Source organism: Rattus norvegicus, chromosome 9 (genome assembly GCF_021556685.1).
Source record: "Rattus norvegicus strain SHRSP/BbbUtx chromosome 9, alternate assembly SHRSP_T2T, whole genome shotgun sequence".
NCBI lineage: Eukaryota > Metazoa > Chordata > Mammalia > Rodentia > Muridae > Rattus > Rattus norvegicus.
Window position 1 is genome coordinate 109,443,945 of NC_141542.1, and position 16,048 is coordinate 109,459,992.

At 48.1% G+C, this 16,048-nt stretch overlaps 2 protein-coding genes across 11 annotated transcripts in view; one reads left to right on the forward strand and one right to left on the reverse strand.

Moving 5' to 3' along the window:
• Atg4b (autophagy related 4B, cysteine peptidase) overlaps nucleotides 1-5,685 on the forward strand; it is a 31,398-nt gene extending 25,713 nt beyond the window's left edge. For 3 of the 5 annotated variants that reach the window (NM_001399197.1, XM_087566516.1, XM_087566515.1), the window contains 5 exon segments: nucleotides 630-708; nucleotides 972-1,117; nucleotides 2,233-2,289; nucleotides 2,857-2,950; nucleotides 3,929-5,685. In NM_001399197.1, the coding sequence (NP_001386126.1) occupies nucleotides 630-708; nucleotides 972-1,117; nucleotides 2,233-2,289; nucleotides 2,857-2,950; nucleotides 3,929-4,002 (450 nt within the window). In that variant the 3' untranslated portion in view covers nucleotides 4,003-5,685. 5 annotated transcript variants of the gene reach the window in all.
• A 1,445-nt stretch (nucleotides 5,686-7,130) lies between these two features.
• On the reverse strand, nucleotides 7,131-15,871 carry Dtymk (deoxythymidylate kinase). 6 transcript variants are annotated; one of them, XM_087565615.1, is made up of 6 exons: nucleotides 15,747-15,780; nucleotides 14,492-14,600; nucleotides 12,433-12,523; nucleotides 12,116-12,272; nucleotides 9,118-9,315; nucleotides 7,135-7,615 (listed from the first exon to the last, which is right to left on the reverse strand). In XM_087565615.1, exons 4-6 carry the CDS (start codon nucleotides 12,185-12,187, stop codon nucleotides 7,505-7,507), a joined length of 381 nt encoding a protein of 126 aa, XP_087421741.1. In that variant the 5' UTR covers nucleotides 12,188-12,272; nucleotides 12,433-12,523; nucleotides 14,492-14,600; nucleotides 15,747-15,780; the 3' UTR covers nucleotides 7,135-7,504.
• Between the last annotated feature and the right edge of the window lie 177 nt (nucleotides 15,872-16,048).

Sequence of the window (16,048 nt, forward strand, 5' to 3'; positions counted from 1 at the left end):
GGTAAAGCCTTTAGGTTACAGTTACTCAGATGATAAACTAAGGAGTCAACGCTTGAGAGCTTTACTGTGTGGGTGGCCATGCTGCTTTTTATTAAAATCTCTCACTTTTAATCACCTTTGAGTGCTCAGGTAAGAGCCAAGTATAAAACCTCTCCCTTACCTTGGTTCTGTCCCCGCATATCTTTTGACTGTCCTGGCCATTTCCTCTGCTGTAGGTTCTGAGACCACTTCTGCTTCCCCAAACCAATTTCCCATTTTTATCTGACTTGTCTTCTGTTGTCATTGCTCCTGTCCCATTGGGCCAGACTGATGTCTGATCATGCTACCTGACAGTGCCTGTGCATGTTAATCCATAAGCTCGTCCCCTGGCTCCTGCAGTTTTCCCAACTAGAATGTAAGCCTGTGGTGTGGCCTCAGTACCTCCTGTACTGGAAGCTTTCTGGGACATGTCTTCTTGTTTTTCTTCTTGTGTCATTCAGGAGGCCGTGGCCTTCCTGAGGTGGAGGATGGTGAAACACACACTTCTGACTATGCTGTGCTGCAGTGTGTAGGACTGTGTAGGAACACTCTCTTCTGAGTGCTGTTGCAGGGTCAATGTGCTCAGTGGCCTTCCCTCTTGTCTCCTGCAGCACTGTTTCATGATGCCCCAGTCCCTGGGTGTTATTGGAGGGAAGCCCAACAGTGCCCACTACTTTATTGGCTACGTTGGTGAGTCTGGTTTGCATACTCTGGGTTCATAGGGATGATTGTTCTCCCTGAAGGAGTGAATTTTTTCTGTGGCACTGTGTTGGTACCTCCCGTGCCCCCCCTCACTGTGGTGGCATGCTCCCCTCACCCCCAGACAGTCTGATTCCTACCTCCCTTCTGTCTGCCGACTCTGGTGTGGTGGGTCTGGATGCTGCTCTGGCCTGTTCCCTCCCCCTTGCCCAGCTCTGGTCATCTGCCTCTGACTTCTGCATCATCTTGCCTAGGTGAGGAGCTCATCTATCTGGATCCCCATACTACACAGCCTGCAGTGGAGCTGACAGACAGCTGCTTTATCCCCGACGAGAGCTTCCACTGCCAACACCCTCCCTGTCGGATGGGCATTGGGGAGCTTGACCCATCCATTGCCGTGGTATGTCCCAACGGTACAGACTCCTAGCCGTTGTTCTGAGTCATCCTGTGCCAGTCTTGCAGTGGAGTATAACAGAAAATGTCTAGATTTTTGTACGCTTTCCAACATTTTAGTGTTAGGTACACATAGTTGAGGATCCCAAGACCTCTTATTTTCCCTGAGGCTGCTCAGCTGGTGAGTGGCTTTCTCAACCCTAGTGTATGTGTGTGTTGACTGTGATTGAGTGTACCAGTGGGCGGTGGTGGGGGTGTTTCTCCTACTCAAAAACACAAATGATGGCTCTGAACAGTTTGACAGTTTAGATCTGTCATTCTGAGTGACGGTCACCGGAGTGTACTGCTTTTCCTCTTAGTTTCCTCATCATTGTTTGGTTGTTTACTTAGTGTATCTTGAAGATGAGTGTCCTGAATGAGCTTCTCCGTCTCTCTTTTCTGATGATATAGTAGGGATTTCTGATGGTTTGTGCAAACCTGCCCATTCAAAATGTGTTTGGAGGAAAGGGGAAAAAACCCAAAAATGTCAAAACAGTGCCATAGCCAGGGAGTCATTGCCTCATCAGGTTGCTCACCGTGTGGGTCACTGCCAGAGTGCAGCATGTCTAGAACCAGTCTGTGACAGTCACACAGGCATGACAGTCAGTACACTCTGTCACATATGCCCCTCCCAAGTTCTAGGGAGAGTAATCTGGGATTCTGTGACTCAGACTTTCTGCAGAGCTCATTGGCAATTCCTCATCTAAGTAAAGTGCGTGTACATTACAGTGAATGCATTCCAGCAGCTCACAATGATTGGAACTTGGTGTACTAATGCTAAATAGACAGCCAACCTTACAGAAGATGCTACACATGTGTGACTGACTAGCAGGTTCAGAGAGCGTGAAGTTTGAGCCCCAGTCCTGGCTTTTGAGAGCTGAGGTCAAAGGGAACACATGGTAGAATCACTCTCCTGTGTCACCGTCGGGTAGGATCATTGGCAGCATCATTGGGCGGTGTTGGTATGTGTGAAACAAAGCGTGGGCAGAGTGGAAGTATACACCAGGATCTCTGAAGATTAGAGATGACAGCCTCGTGCTACTCTAGATGTAGTCACTACTCTCACGACCATTTTCATTTTAGGGGTTTTTCTGTAAGACCGAGGAAGACTTTAATGACTGGTGCCAGCAAGTCAAAAAGGTCTGTAGCTGCCCCTGTCCAGAGCCAAGATGAAACTTCTGGGGACCCAGGCAATGAGGTGGCTGGGGTAAAGGGAGCCTCTTTGCATGGCCTAGCTAGGAACCCGCTTACTGGTTGCATGGGGAGTTTTGTTCCTGCCTCACACATGTGGGCCGGCTGAACAGGGTAGGGTGCCTTGCATCGCTATTTCTGCTGGCTATGTGAGTGAGGTTCAGGATTGGCTATTTTTATATATGTTTTGCACATTTAATTTATGATGAGGTGGTGGTGTGGCCCACTCACTTGCCTCATGTGCTTCTGGGGGTAGTGATTAAGTTGTATGCCAGAGGCTGTATGCCAGCGGCTGTCCTGTTCTGGTGGCCTCTTGCTGTCCTCCCTGTGCCTTCTGTGGTTTTATTAGTTGGCAGGCCTGGGCTGTGTTGATCACTGTGTTGGTCTGTGCTATAACCTTTAGTGTGAATATCACCTCCATTTTCTTGTCTGTGAAATGACAGGCTGTAGGCTGGAGGCTATAGTGACTGTTGGGGGCATATCTCACTGTATCTAACAGCTGTATCTCACTGACAGCTGTCCCAGCTTGGAGGTGCCCTGCCCATGTTTGAGTTGGTGGAACAGCAGCCTTCCCATCTGGCCTGCCAGGATGTCCTGAACCTGTCCCTAGGTGAGTGCTGGGGCTGAGAACCAGTCTAGATGGGACAGTCCCTGTGTTCCCATCTCTTAGTTTCTCTAGTCTGTGCCTACCACGGCCCTCAGGTCCTGATCTTTTTCCCTGTAACTATTAACAATACTCTTTGAACCCCAGGTGCAAATGGTTGGTTGACAGGTCATCGTAAACCCATTCCTGTCCATGGGCCAGCCCAGCCTGTCCATGTCCTGCCCAGGGTGCTATGGGAAGGAGACATATTCCCACAGGTTCCTTGGGGACTGTAGTGACAGGGCACAACAGGTTTTATGATGGTGAAGTCTGTCGTAAGAGCCACTGGGGTTAAGCAGTCCTGGATCATTGAACCATGGCTGATGTTCCTGCATGGATCAGTCCTGGTTCTCTAGGCCAGCACAATAGAGTTCAGACACCTACTGGCCTTGGGAGACACTGAATGGAGACCTGGTGAGACCTGGATCCTTCAACTTGTGTAAGGAGTCAGGTGCCCTTTCTTGTGCCAGGTCCCATTGCTTGTCTGCTGGCAGGAGTCAGGTACTGTTCTCTTTTCTCACTGAGTTCTTGTCCCTCATTAGGGCCTTGTCACTTACTCATGAGTTGGACCCCTTCACACCCTGTTAGGACTCTCTGAGAGTCATGCCTTAGCTTAGGCTTGCTTCCCAATGAGCTCCTAACTCATTATCCTGTTCTAATTAAGTTCTGCCACTAGGCTACTTAGTTACTTCTGCCTTCAAAACCTATATCCCAGAGTTCCTCTCTGCCTGGAGGATGTCCCGCCTGTTCTGCCTGTCCTCTTCTTCCTGGCCATTGGCTGTTATCTCATTAAGCCAATCAGAAGTGCTTTAGGCAAGTGAGGAAGGACAAAGAAATATTTTTACACAATGTACAAAATTTTCCCCCAATAGAAGGGACAGCTTATTCTAGTTCATCCATACCAGCTTCTGAGAAATGACTAATCTTTTATCTTTTTCCTGACAGATTCTTCTGATGTAGAGAGACTGGAGAGGTTCTTTGACTCTGAGGATGAAGACTTTGAAATCTTATCCCTCTGAAAATCCTGGGGTTGGGGGATGGCCTCCATGGCCCTCATTGGGGTGCGTTGAGAACCCAGACCTGCCTTGGGCACTCAGTGTCACCGCATTCCATCCACCCAGCCCACCCTGCTGAGTGCTGTCCGCCTGTGCCACCTCTGTCCCGAGGGCCTGCTCTGCTCATGGACCAAGGACTGTGGTGCCTGGAGGCCTTACTGCTTGGAGTCAGACTGCCTAAGCCCAAACACACAAGGGCCTGTCCACATGAAGGCGCTCACCAGAAGGCCTAGTCAGGAAGAGCAGTGGGTCGGGAGCGCCCAGCATTCTCCACTCGACACTGCCAGCCCTGGTCAGCGCATCAGCTTGGTTCTGCTTTCTCCTGGGCACCTGGGTCTGTGGTTTATTTGGAATTAAAGCCCTGTTTGAAGTTGTTTAACAAAGACATGAATTTCTGGGGCACTTCCCAGGTCAGTCTTAGAAGATCTGCAGGTTGGCGTGTACAGAGTGACAGCCACATCATGGCCTCATAACTGCTGGGCGGGGTGAGCTTTTGTGCTGTCTCCTCTGCCCAGTGTGATTATCAAGGGCTACCTCAGTGGGAAAGCATATGGAGAGAATCCCAGCAAGGCTGCTATTTGCTTTGGAGAAAAAGTATTCTTGTGGGGCATTTGGAAAATCCAAAGATACCAGTGTGCATGGGCACAATATGGACACCTGAACCTTGGAGCAGCTGACAAGTTTCTAGTGCTTCTGGAGTTGTGGTCTTGAGGTTCTCCATTAGGCCCTCACTAGGAAAGAGCTATGTCTCCTATATGGGGTTGATGGGTTTCATGACACGCTGCCTGCTGCTGTTAGCTTGCCACCCAGCTTCCCTCTGGGAGGAAAGGGAGGGGGGGAGCAGAGCTGTTCTTTGCTTGTGACACTGTGCCCACTGGTAGTAGGGCACACACTGCTATTTGAGCCTTCCTCCATGTTCTTTCCCTTCTCAGAAACCCTCCTGGGACATAGGAAATTTTAGATGGTTTGGGGCCAACAAGGTAAAAGTACTGCAGCTTTCGGTGCAGAGTAGACATTTAGACAGAGCAGGTAGCTCCAGGCACCAGTGGGTGAAGAGTTCAGCTCTCCTTGGCACTCATTTCCATACCTGCCACCTAACCTTGGCTTCCTGGGCCTTCAAGCTTTGGGTGCTCTAGGTCTGCTGTCTTAGAAAAGCACCTTTCCTCCCCCTAGATAGGAAACAGGGTATGGCATTGTGGGGAGGCCCATGCAACAAACAGCCTTTGCTAAAAATCCTCCCCAAGAGCCTGTAGATGGGTGAGGCTGGAGCTACTCCAGATACAGCAGCTCTAAGTAGCCCACGAGGTAGCAAGAGATCCTGTCTATCAACATCAGATATGTTGATGACATATTTATTTCATCTTACTCCTCTCTCCCGTATCTTGTCCCTTGACTTCAGATGGGGTGGGACAGGAAGACTAGGGCAATTCCCATTCCTCTGGAGCTTGCTTCCTGGTCCAGGAGCCATTGTGCTGTTGTCGACTAGGGTCTTGTTGTAACTCCTGCTGTTGGTAGCAAGGGTGGATGTCTGGAACCCGACAACCTGAAGGACCTCTCAGGGCTCAAGAAAGGCCTCCTGAGGTTGTTCATTCTTCGTAGTGTAGTTTGCAATCCTTAACAGTAAATAATAAGTTTCAGTAGAAAACAGTTTGTGTGTCTTGTTGATATTTTTCCCTTCCAGTTATGATTAGCTATGATTTTAGCGTTAACAGGTAAAGATGTCCTGAAGTTGGACAAGCAGACCCTGCCCTGCTCCTGGCCCAGCTGTGTAGCCAATGTCTGTTTTCCCTCATATCAAATAAACACGTGGTCCTAAAAATGAGAAAGTGCAAGGAGAACCAGATACAAAAGAGTCGCTTCAATGCCAGCACTCAGGAGGCAGAGGCAACCAGGCTGACCTGGTAGAGAGCAAGTACCATGACAGCAGGGCTGCACAGGAAGGAAACCCTGCCTCAAAAAAGCCAGGGGCTGGAGAAGTGGTTCAGCAGTTAGGAGTTAGAACTGTTCTTCAGGGCACTGGAGTTCAGTTCCCACACTGTGGAGCTTACAACCCCAGCCCCAGATCTAACACTTCTGGCCTCGGGGGTAGGCATAGAAGTAGTAAAATGAGCCAGTAGCTCTTCTCTTCACTTGGACAAAGTGTTGAAAGCACCCAGACCTACAAAGCTTGCCTCAGGGTCTCTCCAGGCAAGCTGTTCCCAGCTTTGGACTAGGGGACAAGTAGATTTTGAGGAATATCATATCCTACTGGTGAAATCTCAGTGGGGACCACCTGGATGATGTCTGCCTGCCCTCGAGTCCATATAAAGGAAGGACAATTGCTGACCTGCGTACAGTGGCCCAAGGTAAAGGTTTCCCTCTCCCTGTACTGTTCGTTGGCTTCTTACGGCTGCTATGACCACATAGCACATTGACCCACAGCTAAAACTTGTTATGTCCTGAAGGGCAGAGATGGATGCTAAGCAGCTAACAGCTCATTTTATAGCACCCAGAAGCTTCTGAAGCATCCCTCAGGCTTGCAGATGCTCTGCGTCTCCTGACTCTGGACTGCCTGGCCAAGCCCCTACTTTTTACTTTTTGAGACAGTCCTCACTATGTAGCCCTGCCGCCACTTGCTGAGTTCTGGGATTGAAGGTGTGTACTCCCACATCCAGGGCAACGCTCAGCATCAAGGTACCGGATCTCACACGGTCTATACAGGGGTGCGGTTCAGCTCACATGCAGCACACCACACATACACACTGTATCATCCCATTTTGACATGGATAGCGTGGAAAGCTCCAGTGGATAACAGAACCAACAAGGTTATCATCACTGGGCTTAGAATTATGAACGTCGTGCCACTAGGTAAGTTGGATATTCTAGATAACACCTGGGAACACAGACTTGGAACAAGGGACCTAGTAACATCGATCAAACCCACAGTGGAAAGACCATGAATAGGGGGCAGACCCAGCTCCACAAATTCTTTTTTTTTTTTTTTTCTTCTGGAGCTGGGGACTGAACCCAGGGCCTTGTGCTTGCTAGGCAAGTGCTCTACCACTGAGCTAAATCCCCAACCCCCGCTCCACAAATTCTTAAGGAAGCTTAGTGAGGTACATTTTAGGTTAAGTTTTTTATTGGTTTCTGTAAAAATTATGTTTTGTTTTTGGTTTTATCTTTCTTTCTTTCTTTTTTTTTTTTTTCTTTTTTTAACTTATCTCAAGGAAACTGCTTGAGAATACCTACTAAAGTTCAGAATAGAAGCAGCACATTACGGGCAAGCAGTAGGCAGAGGGAGATATTGTACAACTTGTCCATTATCACCCAAACAAGTTGTGTGTGGAGCCTTACAGATCCCTTCTGCCAAGAACTAGCTCCTGCGGAACAGTGTTGAGATGCGAGCCTTCTACGCTCTCCCAGAGAGCCAGAGGATAGTGCTGAGGTGGGAGAGCCAGAGAACAGCATTGGCAGTGGAAGCTCTGATTTATTTCCATAGCTCCTCCAGTGGCCTCTGTGCAGCATTTCGGATGGCGTCCTCTGAGAGCGCACGGATTTCTTCATGGACATCCTCAATGCTTTTGGAAGCATCAACCACCTATTACCTCAGAGGAGAGAGCAGAAAAAGGGTCATTATACCACATTCCCTCTGTTCCCAGTACATGTCCCTGCAGGGGCCCTTCACCTGCTTTCTTTGAACCTGGTATTTGTAGAAAGCGGCCTGCACACCTGCCACGTCCCAAATACAGGATGCACTGGCTACCCATCTTGCTCTGTTCTAAGCAGGCTGAGCGACTGTCTTCCAGTTGACAAGAACAGGCTCCACACAAACAGTCACCCACCTTTCAGTTCTAGCTTCTGGGAGGCAGAGGCAGGAGGATCTCTGTGAGTTCAAGGCCCGCCTGGACTACATAGTTCCAGGACAACCAGAGCTGCAGACACAGTTATACCTTTCTTGAGATGAAAACTGTCCTAATATAGCTGCTCTGTTTTATCAGGACAGGCAGCAGCAAGCCAGATGTGTCAGCATCTCCCAAGTCCTTTCCTTTTTAAGGGATCTAGACAGGTCCCACAGTTCTGTAAGTCTGGCTAAGACCTTTGGCAGTAAATTCTTGAAAACCTTCCAGGGGTGTAACAATTTTATGGACAGAATCCAAGTATTTCACAAGGTATGTATGACTCTATGTGCAGGAGAGCCTCATGTGTTACCTCCTAAAAGGTCACTCGACAACCACAGTATAGCCACACACCCTTGCCCAGGCTCTCCAGGATGGCTCTCTGGGTTGACTTAGTGTCCAACAAAGTAAAAGGGCTTTATCATCATCTGTTCTAACAGAAAGTGATGCAGACAGTTAGGACAAACCTCAGAATCACGAGGGCACATACTATAGACAAGGGCAACAGAAGCAGCGCCTTCTGTAGACAAAGCTGGCTCGGGATGTATGGACTACTGAAAGCTGGGTTTGTGCCTCTCTGGGACTGTGCAGACAGGGACAGACCCACCAGGACCATTGTGGCTGCTGAGACGATGTGCACGCAGGAAAGAGGGCAGAAGAGCAGGAGCAAACCATAGAGAAGGGGCTCATGGTGGCCTTCGTGCAAGGACTGGAAGTCGAAGCCAATTCCTGAGACCAGTGTTGAAACACGGGTACTAACTGGAGGAAACAGGACCGGAGGGAAGCCTAGTATGACCCTTCTGTGCTCCTGGAAATAGCACAGCCCCACAAAGCTCCAAAGAAACCAGCGGAGTAAAGTCTCAGGAGGTACTGATGGAGAAGGTACTTACAGTATGACTGAGGGCCAGCAGGAATAAGTCACAGTATGAAATAAAGGGAAAAGTAAGATATATCTGAATGTGAAACTGGGAAACCCCACCTTCTGAGGCACTTCCTGAGTATGGCCCAACTACACAGTACACTGAAGAGTCATCCCTGTGGTAAGTAAAGTGTGATGTGGCTTGCGAGACCATGTTCTGAATGGTGATATCACATGACCATGTTCTGAATGGGGATATCGCATGACCATGTTCTGAATGGGGATATCACATGACCATGTTCTGAATGGGGATATCACAGACTAAAGGCTTGTTCCAGGACTTACCTTCCAGTTGAGGTTCTTCTCACTCATGAGCTGCTGGAAACACAGCAGAACCTGCTCCTGGAACGTCCCAGTCTCATAGCGCTCAAGACCAAACTCTCCCCTCGAAGCAGCGTCCAGCAATTGTAACTGCAGGAACAGGATCAGATCAGGCTTGGGAAGGCCCACATCTGGTTGTTTGCACCAATCCAAGGAAAAATTCTGCCAACAGAGAACCTAACAGTTAGAGAAGGCAAACTGAGTGGGGTATAATCTTCTGCTTCAGAGTGGGCTGGGGTGCCGTGAGTGAGTAAACAGGACGGTACCACAGCTCTGTGCTCTGCAGTCTGTCTACTGTGGACCTGGTCTCAGAAAATAAGGCATGGCAGACATAAATATCCCGGTCGTCCATTCAACCTCAGAGTCTACAACGAGAAGCAATTTGTTCCAGAAACAGAGTTTTTGCCATAATCTTGCATCCCAGTAAACATTGGAGGAAAGTAGCAATCCTGGAAACCCACTGCATGCCTGCCTACTAATTTTTTACATAGATCTTCCCACTTCATCAACTTGGTAAAAATGTCCTTGTTTTCAGAAGATAAGTAGAGCTAGCAAGGACACACCATCCTGCAGAAAATATGACCCCAGGGGCCCTGCCTACAGGGCTATAGGGTGCTGATCATCTACCCTGGCTTCCTTATACAAAGTAGTCCATTGGGGAGACACTCTAAGGTGTAGAAGAAACAGAATTTAAAAGATTATCACTTGGCAATCTGTCATCCCCAAGGTTATATATTATCAGACACCATCTGATTCTTGCTGAGGACTCCACACCCTTAAGTTTACAAAAGTACAAGTCAAAACCATTAAGCTAGGTGTGGTGACAGCACTTGCAAAGTGGCAAGAAGACAGTTCAGGGTTATCCTTGGCTACATAGTTCCAGATTAAGCTGAGCCACCGGAGACCTCGCCTCAAAAATCAAAACACATGTGGGCAGTATTGGCACATGCCTTTAATCCCTAAACTCAAGAGGCAAAGGCTGAGGGATCTGAGTTCAAAACCAGCCTTGAGCTAGCTCCAGGTTGTGTTTTGGGCAAGCACATGCTTTACCAGTTGCTCTCCTACATGGAGAGATGGCTCAGCTGTTAAGAGCACTTGTCGTCCTTCTAAAGGACCCATATTCAGTTCCCAGGACACACATGATGGCTAATAATTCCTGTGTCTCCTTCTCAGGGTATCTGACACATGCAGACAAACACACACTTGAAAATAAAGTGAATACATCTATTTTCTTTTTTAAAGAAATCAGTTATACTTTCAGTGCTCAGAATATTTTAAATGTGAGCCTCAGAGATGTGGGAACTTAGACATCAAGACATTTAAGAGACTACAGGGATAACTCGAAGTTAGAGCACTTGCCTGTCACATATAAAGCCCTTGGTCCAATTCTCAGCCGAAAAATAAGAAAACAACTTGGGACAGTGAGATGATTTGGCTGGTAAAGGAACTTACTCAGCACACAAGGCTGACACTGGAGTTAAATCCTCAGAGCTCAGCAGGAGAACCAATCCTCCAAAGTGGTCCTCTGACCTCAATGTGCAGGCTTGGCACACACATATCCTGGCCTCCATCTCTCACACAATTAGAATAAATAAAAAGCAGCAAGGTTTAGATGGTACGTACTTCAACACATGGACCTTCATATGGACCTTAGGCAGATCCTCATTTAATACGATAAAAATACAAGGCAATCAGCCAGCTCTTGAGAGCTGGAAAACATGAACAGTGATTACATGTTTAAACTGAAAGGTTTAGAGGACATTGTTCTTTTTTTTTTCTTTTTTCTTTTTTTCGGAGCTGGGGACCGAACCCAGGGCCTTGCACTTGCTAGGCAAGCGCTCCAAGCGCTCTACCACTGAGCTAAATCCCCAACCCCTAGAGGACATTGTTCTTACAAGTGTCTTTCTTGAGCCATAGTGCCTTTCTCCTGTAATCCTAGCACTCAGAAGGCTGAGACAAGAGGATTACAAATTTGAGGCCAACCTGATCTACCTGGTGAGTTCCCAAAATGCCTGGCCTACTAGAAACACTGTCTCAACAACTCCAGGTCCTAGGAACAAGGTGCAGAAGTTAAGAGCGCTGGCTGCTCTGCCAGAGGCCTTGGGCTCACTTCCATGGCACCCACATGGCACCTCGAAATAATTTGTTAATGTCAGTTCCAGAAGACTGAATAACCTCTTCTGATCTCCATGGGCACCAGACATATGTGCAAACAAAACACCCATATAAAGAAAAATTTTTTACATATTTTTATTGATTACTTGAGAATTTCACATCATGAACCCCAATCACACTCCTCTCCCAGGTTCCCCTCCCTTGTAGACACTCCCCCCACCCTCAAACTCAAGTCCAATTTGGATTGCCCATATACTCACTGGAACATAGTCAAATTCCCAGGAGCTAGGGAGAAACCAAGTCCTTCCCCACTGTAACCTCTTTGGGTAGAAGCCCTCAATTGTGGAGAGCTACACTTAGCATCCTCATAGATAAAATATTTTAAAAACCCAACCACATGCCAAGCAGTGGCTCACACCTTTAGTCCCAGCATCTGGGAGGAGAGGCAGGTGGGGTTCTGAGATCGAGGCTAGCCTGGTCCACAGAGTCAGTTCTAGGACACCCAGGACCAAACAGAGAAACCCTGACTCAGAAAACAAAACAAACCATCTGATATCGAACAGAGGATGCTGAGTGTCCCTGAGGCTGATGGGACTTCTGGGAGGTTTTCTGTTGCTAAATATTTGCAGTTTAAAGGCTAACTAAAAGGCATTGTCAGACGTGGTGGTGCAGGCCCTTGATTCTAGCACTCGTGAGGCAGAGGCAGGTGGATCACTATGATTCATGGTGAGTCTGGTCTACACAGAGTTCCAGGCCAGCCAGGATACACAGTGCAACCTTGTTTAAACAAGCATGTAAATGGCAGACATTTAAAAATAAATAAAAAGGACAGTACACAGCTCCTTACACATATCAAGTGTGGAGGGACAGAGGGCTCCAGTGTCCCAGTCATTCCACCTCGGGTCACAAAATGAGGCATCGCAGGAAATCTTAACGAGGAACCTCTTTATGAGACAAATCATCCAAATGCAAAGTACAAGGCTGTACGTGAAAAACCTGCATGCCTGTTCATCGACAAAAGACAGCATCTCAGAGTTAAGGAATGCCAGAGCCATCCAGTTCCTAAGAGCAGCTTCGACACATACTCTGTGGGCAGGCACACTGCAAATGAACAGACCTCGGGCCCACGCCTGGCACGCTGAAGCAGGACTCCACAGTACTCACCTCCTTGGCGCTAGTGAAGGCAACCCCAGAAAACGCGTATCTGTCCAAAACAAGGGTCACACCCTGGTTCAACTTCGCCTTAATTAATGGCCTGAAAAACAGAATGCTCCTGAGCCCTGGAACTGGCTTCCCAACTACCACAAATCAGAAATCCCAGTGACAATTACAGCAGTCATTTATAAACTTATTTACAACCAGAAAGTTCTATATCTTCTTTCTAGGAGATGCCAGGGAACACCTCTACCCTCCCCTGCTGAAGGAAGGGAGAACCCAGGCAGAGAGCCTGGGGCAGCAGACGATGAGACTGATACGTGTGTCCCTAAGTATGACAGGCAAAATATCAAGGACGTTTCCCACCAAACAACACAGGCTCATTGTCATTACCAATGTGCAAAAACCTTAGACGAGTAAAGGTGAAGGGCCTGGCACGAGGCCACAGAAGGGAGTTAGAGCCTTCTCACTTAGCATGCCTCACAGGAGGCATTCGATTCTGGGGGATGGGGGAAGAAGGCTGAAATAGGTCTCAGTATGTAGCCCAGGCTGTCCCAGATTGGCTTCCACCTCTTGATCTTTAGAGCATAATGGCATTAAGCTGAAATCCCAATTTTGGGAGGCCAAAGCGGAGAATCCCAAATTGCAAGCCAATGTAAACTACTAATGAGTGTGTATACACAGAGCTAGACCTTTAAGAGTTTTTTTTTTTTTTAATATATGCTGTTAAAGAGTCAGTAATGCGAACACAGAAAGACATCTAAACTCTGATCTTGGAGCCTTCACAAAATTAAAACAGACCCCAGACCTAAATGGATGAGAGAAACCCTTTAAAGGAAGGTAAGAAGGAAAGAGAGAACCTGGATGTCCTTGGGTTTGATAACACCAAAGGTCAAAGTCATTCGAGGACAGATAGGCTAACCTCAGGACACTGAAGAAGCTGTGCTGTGTAAGACACTATCAAACAAGTGAAGAGACAGCCACAGGATGGGAGAGAGGATGTATAAAAGATAAGTCTGACAAAGGACAGACGCACAACACAAAGTACATGCTCTGAAAATGTGACATCACAACACCAGCCAACTTAGCCAGGAGGAGGTGGCGCACGTCTTTAATCCCAGCACTAGGGAGGCAGAGGCAGGTGGATCTGTGAGTTCAAGGCCAGACTGGGTAGAGGCAGGTGGATCTCTATGAGTTTAAGGCCAGACTGGGTAAAGGCAGGTGGATCTCTATGAGTTTAAGGCCAGACTGGTCTTACAGAGTGTAAGTTCAGCCATGGCTACACCGAGAAACTCCGCCTAGGAAAAAAAAAAAGAAGAAATGAAAATAGCCAGTACTTAGAAGGCTGAGATAGAATTGCCATTACTTAGAAGACATCTTGAGCTACAGAGGGAAACAAGTATCTTAAAAATAAAAACAAAAACAAAAGGCTAGGGGCAAGAGATGTGGTTGTATGGATAATCTGTTTGCCACGTGACAAGAAGACTAGAGTTTGGATCCCTAGTTCCCCAGAACCCAGATATAAACCAGGAGGAAAATTGAAACTCAGGGAGACAGACAGGACCCAGAAGCACAAAGGCCAGTGTAGCCTAAAATTAGTGAGCTTGAGGTCCAGTAAGAAACCTTATCTCAGCCTGGCATGAGGCTAGCCTGTCTACAAGGCAAGTTCCAGGACAGTCAGGGCTGTTATGCAAAGAAACTCTGTCTCAACCCTTTAAAAAAAACTGAAACAAAGCCTGCCTCAGCACTTAAAGCTCTTACTGCTCTTGCCAAGGGCTCAGGTCACGAGACAGTGTACAACTCTCGGGAACTCTAGTTACAGGGATCGGGCTCCCTTGGGCAGCAGGCATGCATGAGGCACACAAACATACATTAGGCATTTATGCTATGCAAAAATAAAGATAAAAAAACCCAACTGTCTCAAATGCAGTAGAGAACGGTAGAGGAAGATGCCCAAGTTGGCCTCTGGTCTCCACGTGCCTATGTATGTTTGCACTCGTGCCATACACAAAAGCTTGCAAGTTACACGGGGGGGGGGGGGGGGGGGGGGCAATGAACCAATCTTTACACTTGTTCCCAGCGGTTGGCAGAGAAGAGCAGGTGCACGGAATGATCCTCGAGCTCGGTTTTCTTTTCTAAGTAGGAACTCAGAAGCTTGCCGATTTCTGTTGATCTTTCTAGAAAGACAAAGATACAAACACGACTTCAAGTCAGACTGTTCACCTGAAGTATGCTATGGTTTGCACCGAAGTTTTCTCCTTGTGCTCGTGTCTAACTCTGAACGTTATTAAACCTCTAGACAGCTTTGGACCATCTCTGAAGCCAAATGAGTTTCCCCAAGGGAAGGAAGTAACGTGCACGTTCAGTCTTGATTTCAAAAGTACTTGTTAAGACTTTTTTGACCAGGGTTGGGGATTTAGCTCAGTGGTAGAGCGCTTGCCTAGCAAGCGCAAGGCCCTGGGTTCGGTCCCCAGCTCCGAAAAAAAAGAAAAAAAAAAAAAAGTTTTTGACTGGTTGGTTTGAAAATTAAAATATCCAGGAAAGCGTTGCTCCAATTCCTACTTAATTTGTAGGATGAGGGGTTGGTGTCCAGTGCATAGGGCTCAAGGCCGGAAGTCAACGTCATGCTCCTTTTTCAGTACCTGTCCACCTTGTGTTTTCAGAGGCTGTCTTCCACCGGGACCTGAAGCTCACTTTTGGCTGGACTGGCCAACAAGTACCAGGAAAGCGCCCGCCTCTACCTTTCCAGCACTGGGATAAGCAACCATATCCGCTTTTTTTTAACCTGGGAGGCTAAACTCAGGCCCTCGTTTCAGTTTGCATTTTACTAATTCATCTCCACCAGCTGGGCCTCTCACATCAATGACCAATCAAGAAAATGTTTCCCAGGCTTGTCTGTTGGCCCATCTGGTGGGTCCAGTTTTCTCAATTGAGAGTCCCTCTTCCCAAATGACTGTAGCTTGTGTCAAGGTGACATAAACTAGCCAGCACATGCATGCACAATAATAGATAAATATTCTAAAAGCTTTTACAGATACAAAGACTAAAGCCCAAAGAGAGGGTGAGGGAATTCCCAAGGCCCGCCCGCGCACCAGGGAAACGCAGCAGCTCCGCTCTGTGGCCCGAGGCGCACAGCGCGGTCACCAGCCTGAGGCACTGCGTGGTCTTGCCAGCACGGTCCACACCCTCCAGCACGATGAGCGCCCCGCGACGCGACGCCATCGCGACTGACAGCCTGCACAGCTCCAGCCAACCTTTCAGGTTCCCGCCAATGTTAGCTGCAGCAGAAGGGAAGCGCGCGCTGGTGCTCTGCCCGGACGCACCTCTTCCGGCTGGAAGTGGAGCACTGAAGACTGCAGGGAACCGCTTCCGGACATGACGCAATCTAGGCCCCCAGCCCGCTGACGAGCGAACGCCTACTCCAGGAACTTCCGTTTGCAGCTCCCGGAAAGGACCAATCCTACCTACTAGGGTTTTGCGGGCTCTGGTCACGTGGAAGTTCTAGAACAGTAACGGAATCAAATTTTCTTTCCTCTAAGCGCGCTACTGGACGGTTTTAAAAGTTTCTTATCACTCACACACATGCGCGCGCACACGAGCCATCTTATGATCCGGCTGCAAAAGG

What these genes read in the sequence shown, in the direction of transcription:
- Dtymk (XM_087565611.1), bottom strand. Translation starts at nt 15,645, where the DNA reads ATGGCGTCGCGTCGCGGGGCGCTCATCGTGCTGGAGGGTGTGGACCGT. An exon ending in GGAGCTGCTGCGTTTCCCTG is followed by an intron (nt 14,601 to 15,515) that starts GTGCGCGGGCGG and finishes TTGTCTTTCTAG; the next exon opens with AAAGATCAACAGAAATCGGC. An exon ending in AGAAGAACCTCAACTGGAAG is followed by an intron (nt 7,616 to 9,117) that starts GTAAGTCCTGGA and finishes CTGAGGTAATAG; the next exon opens with GTGGTTGATGCTTCCAAAAG.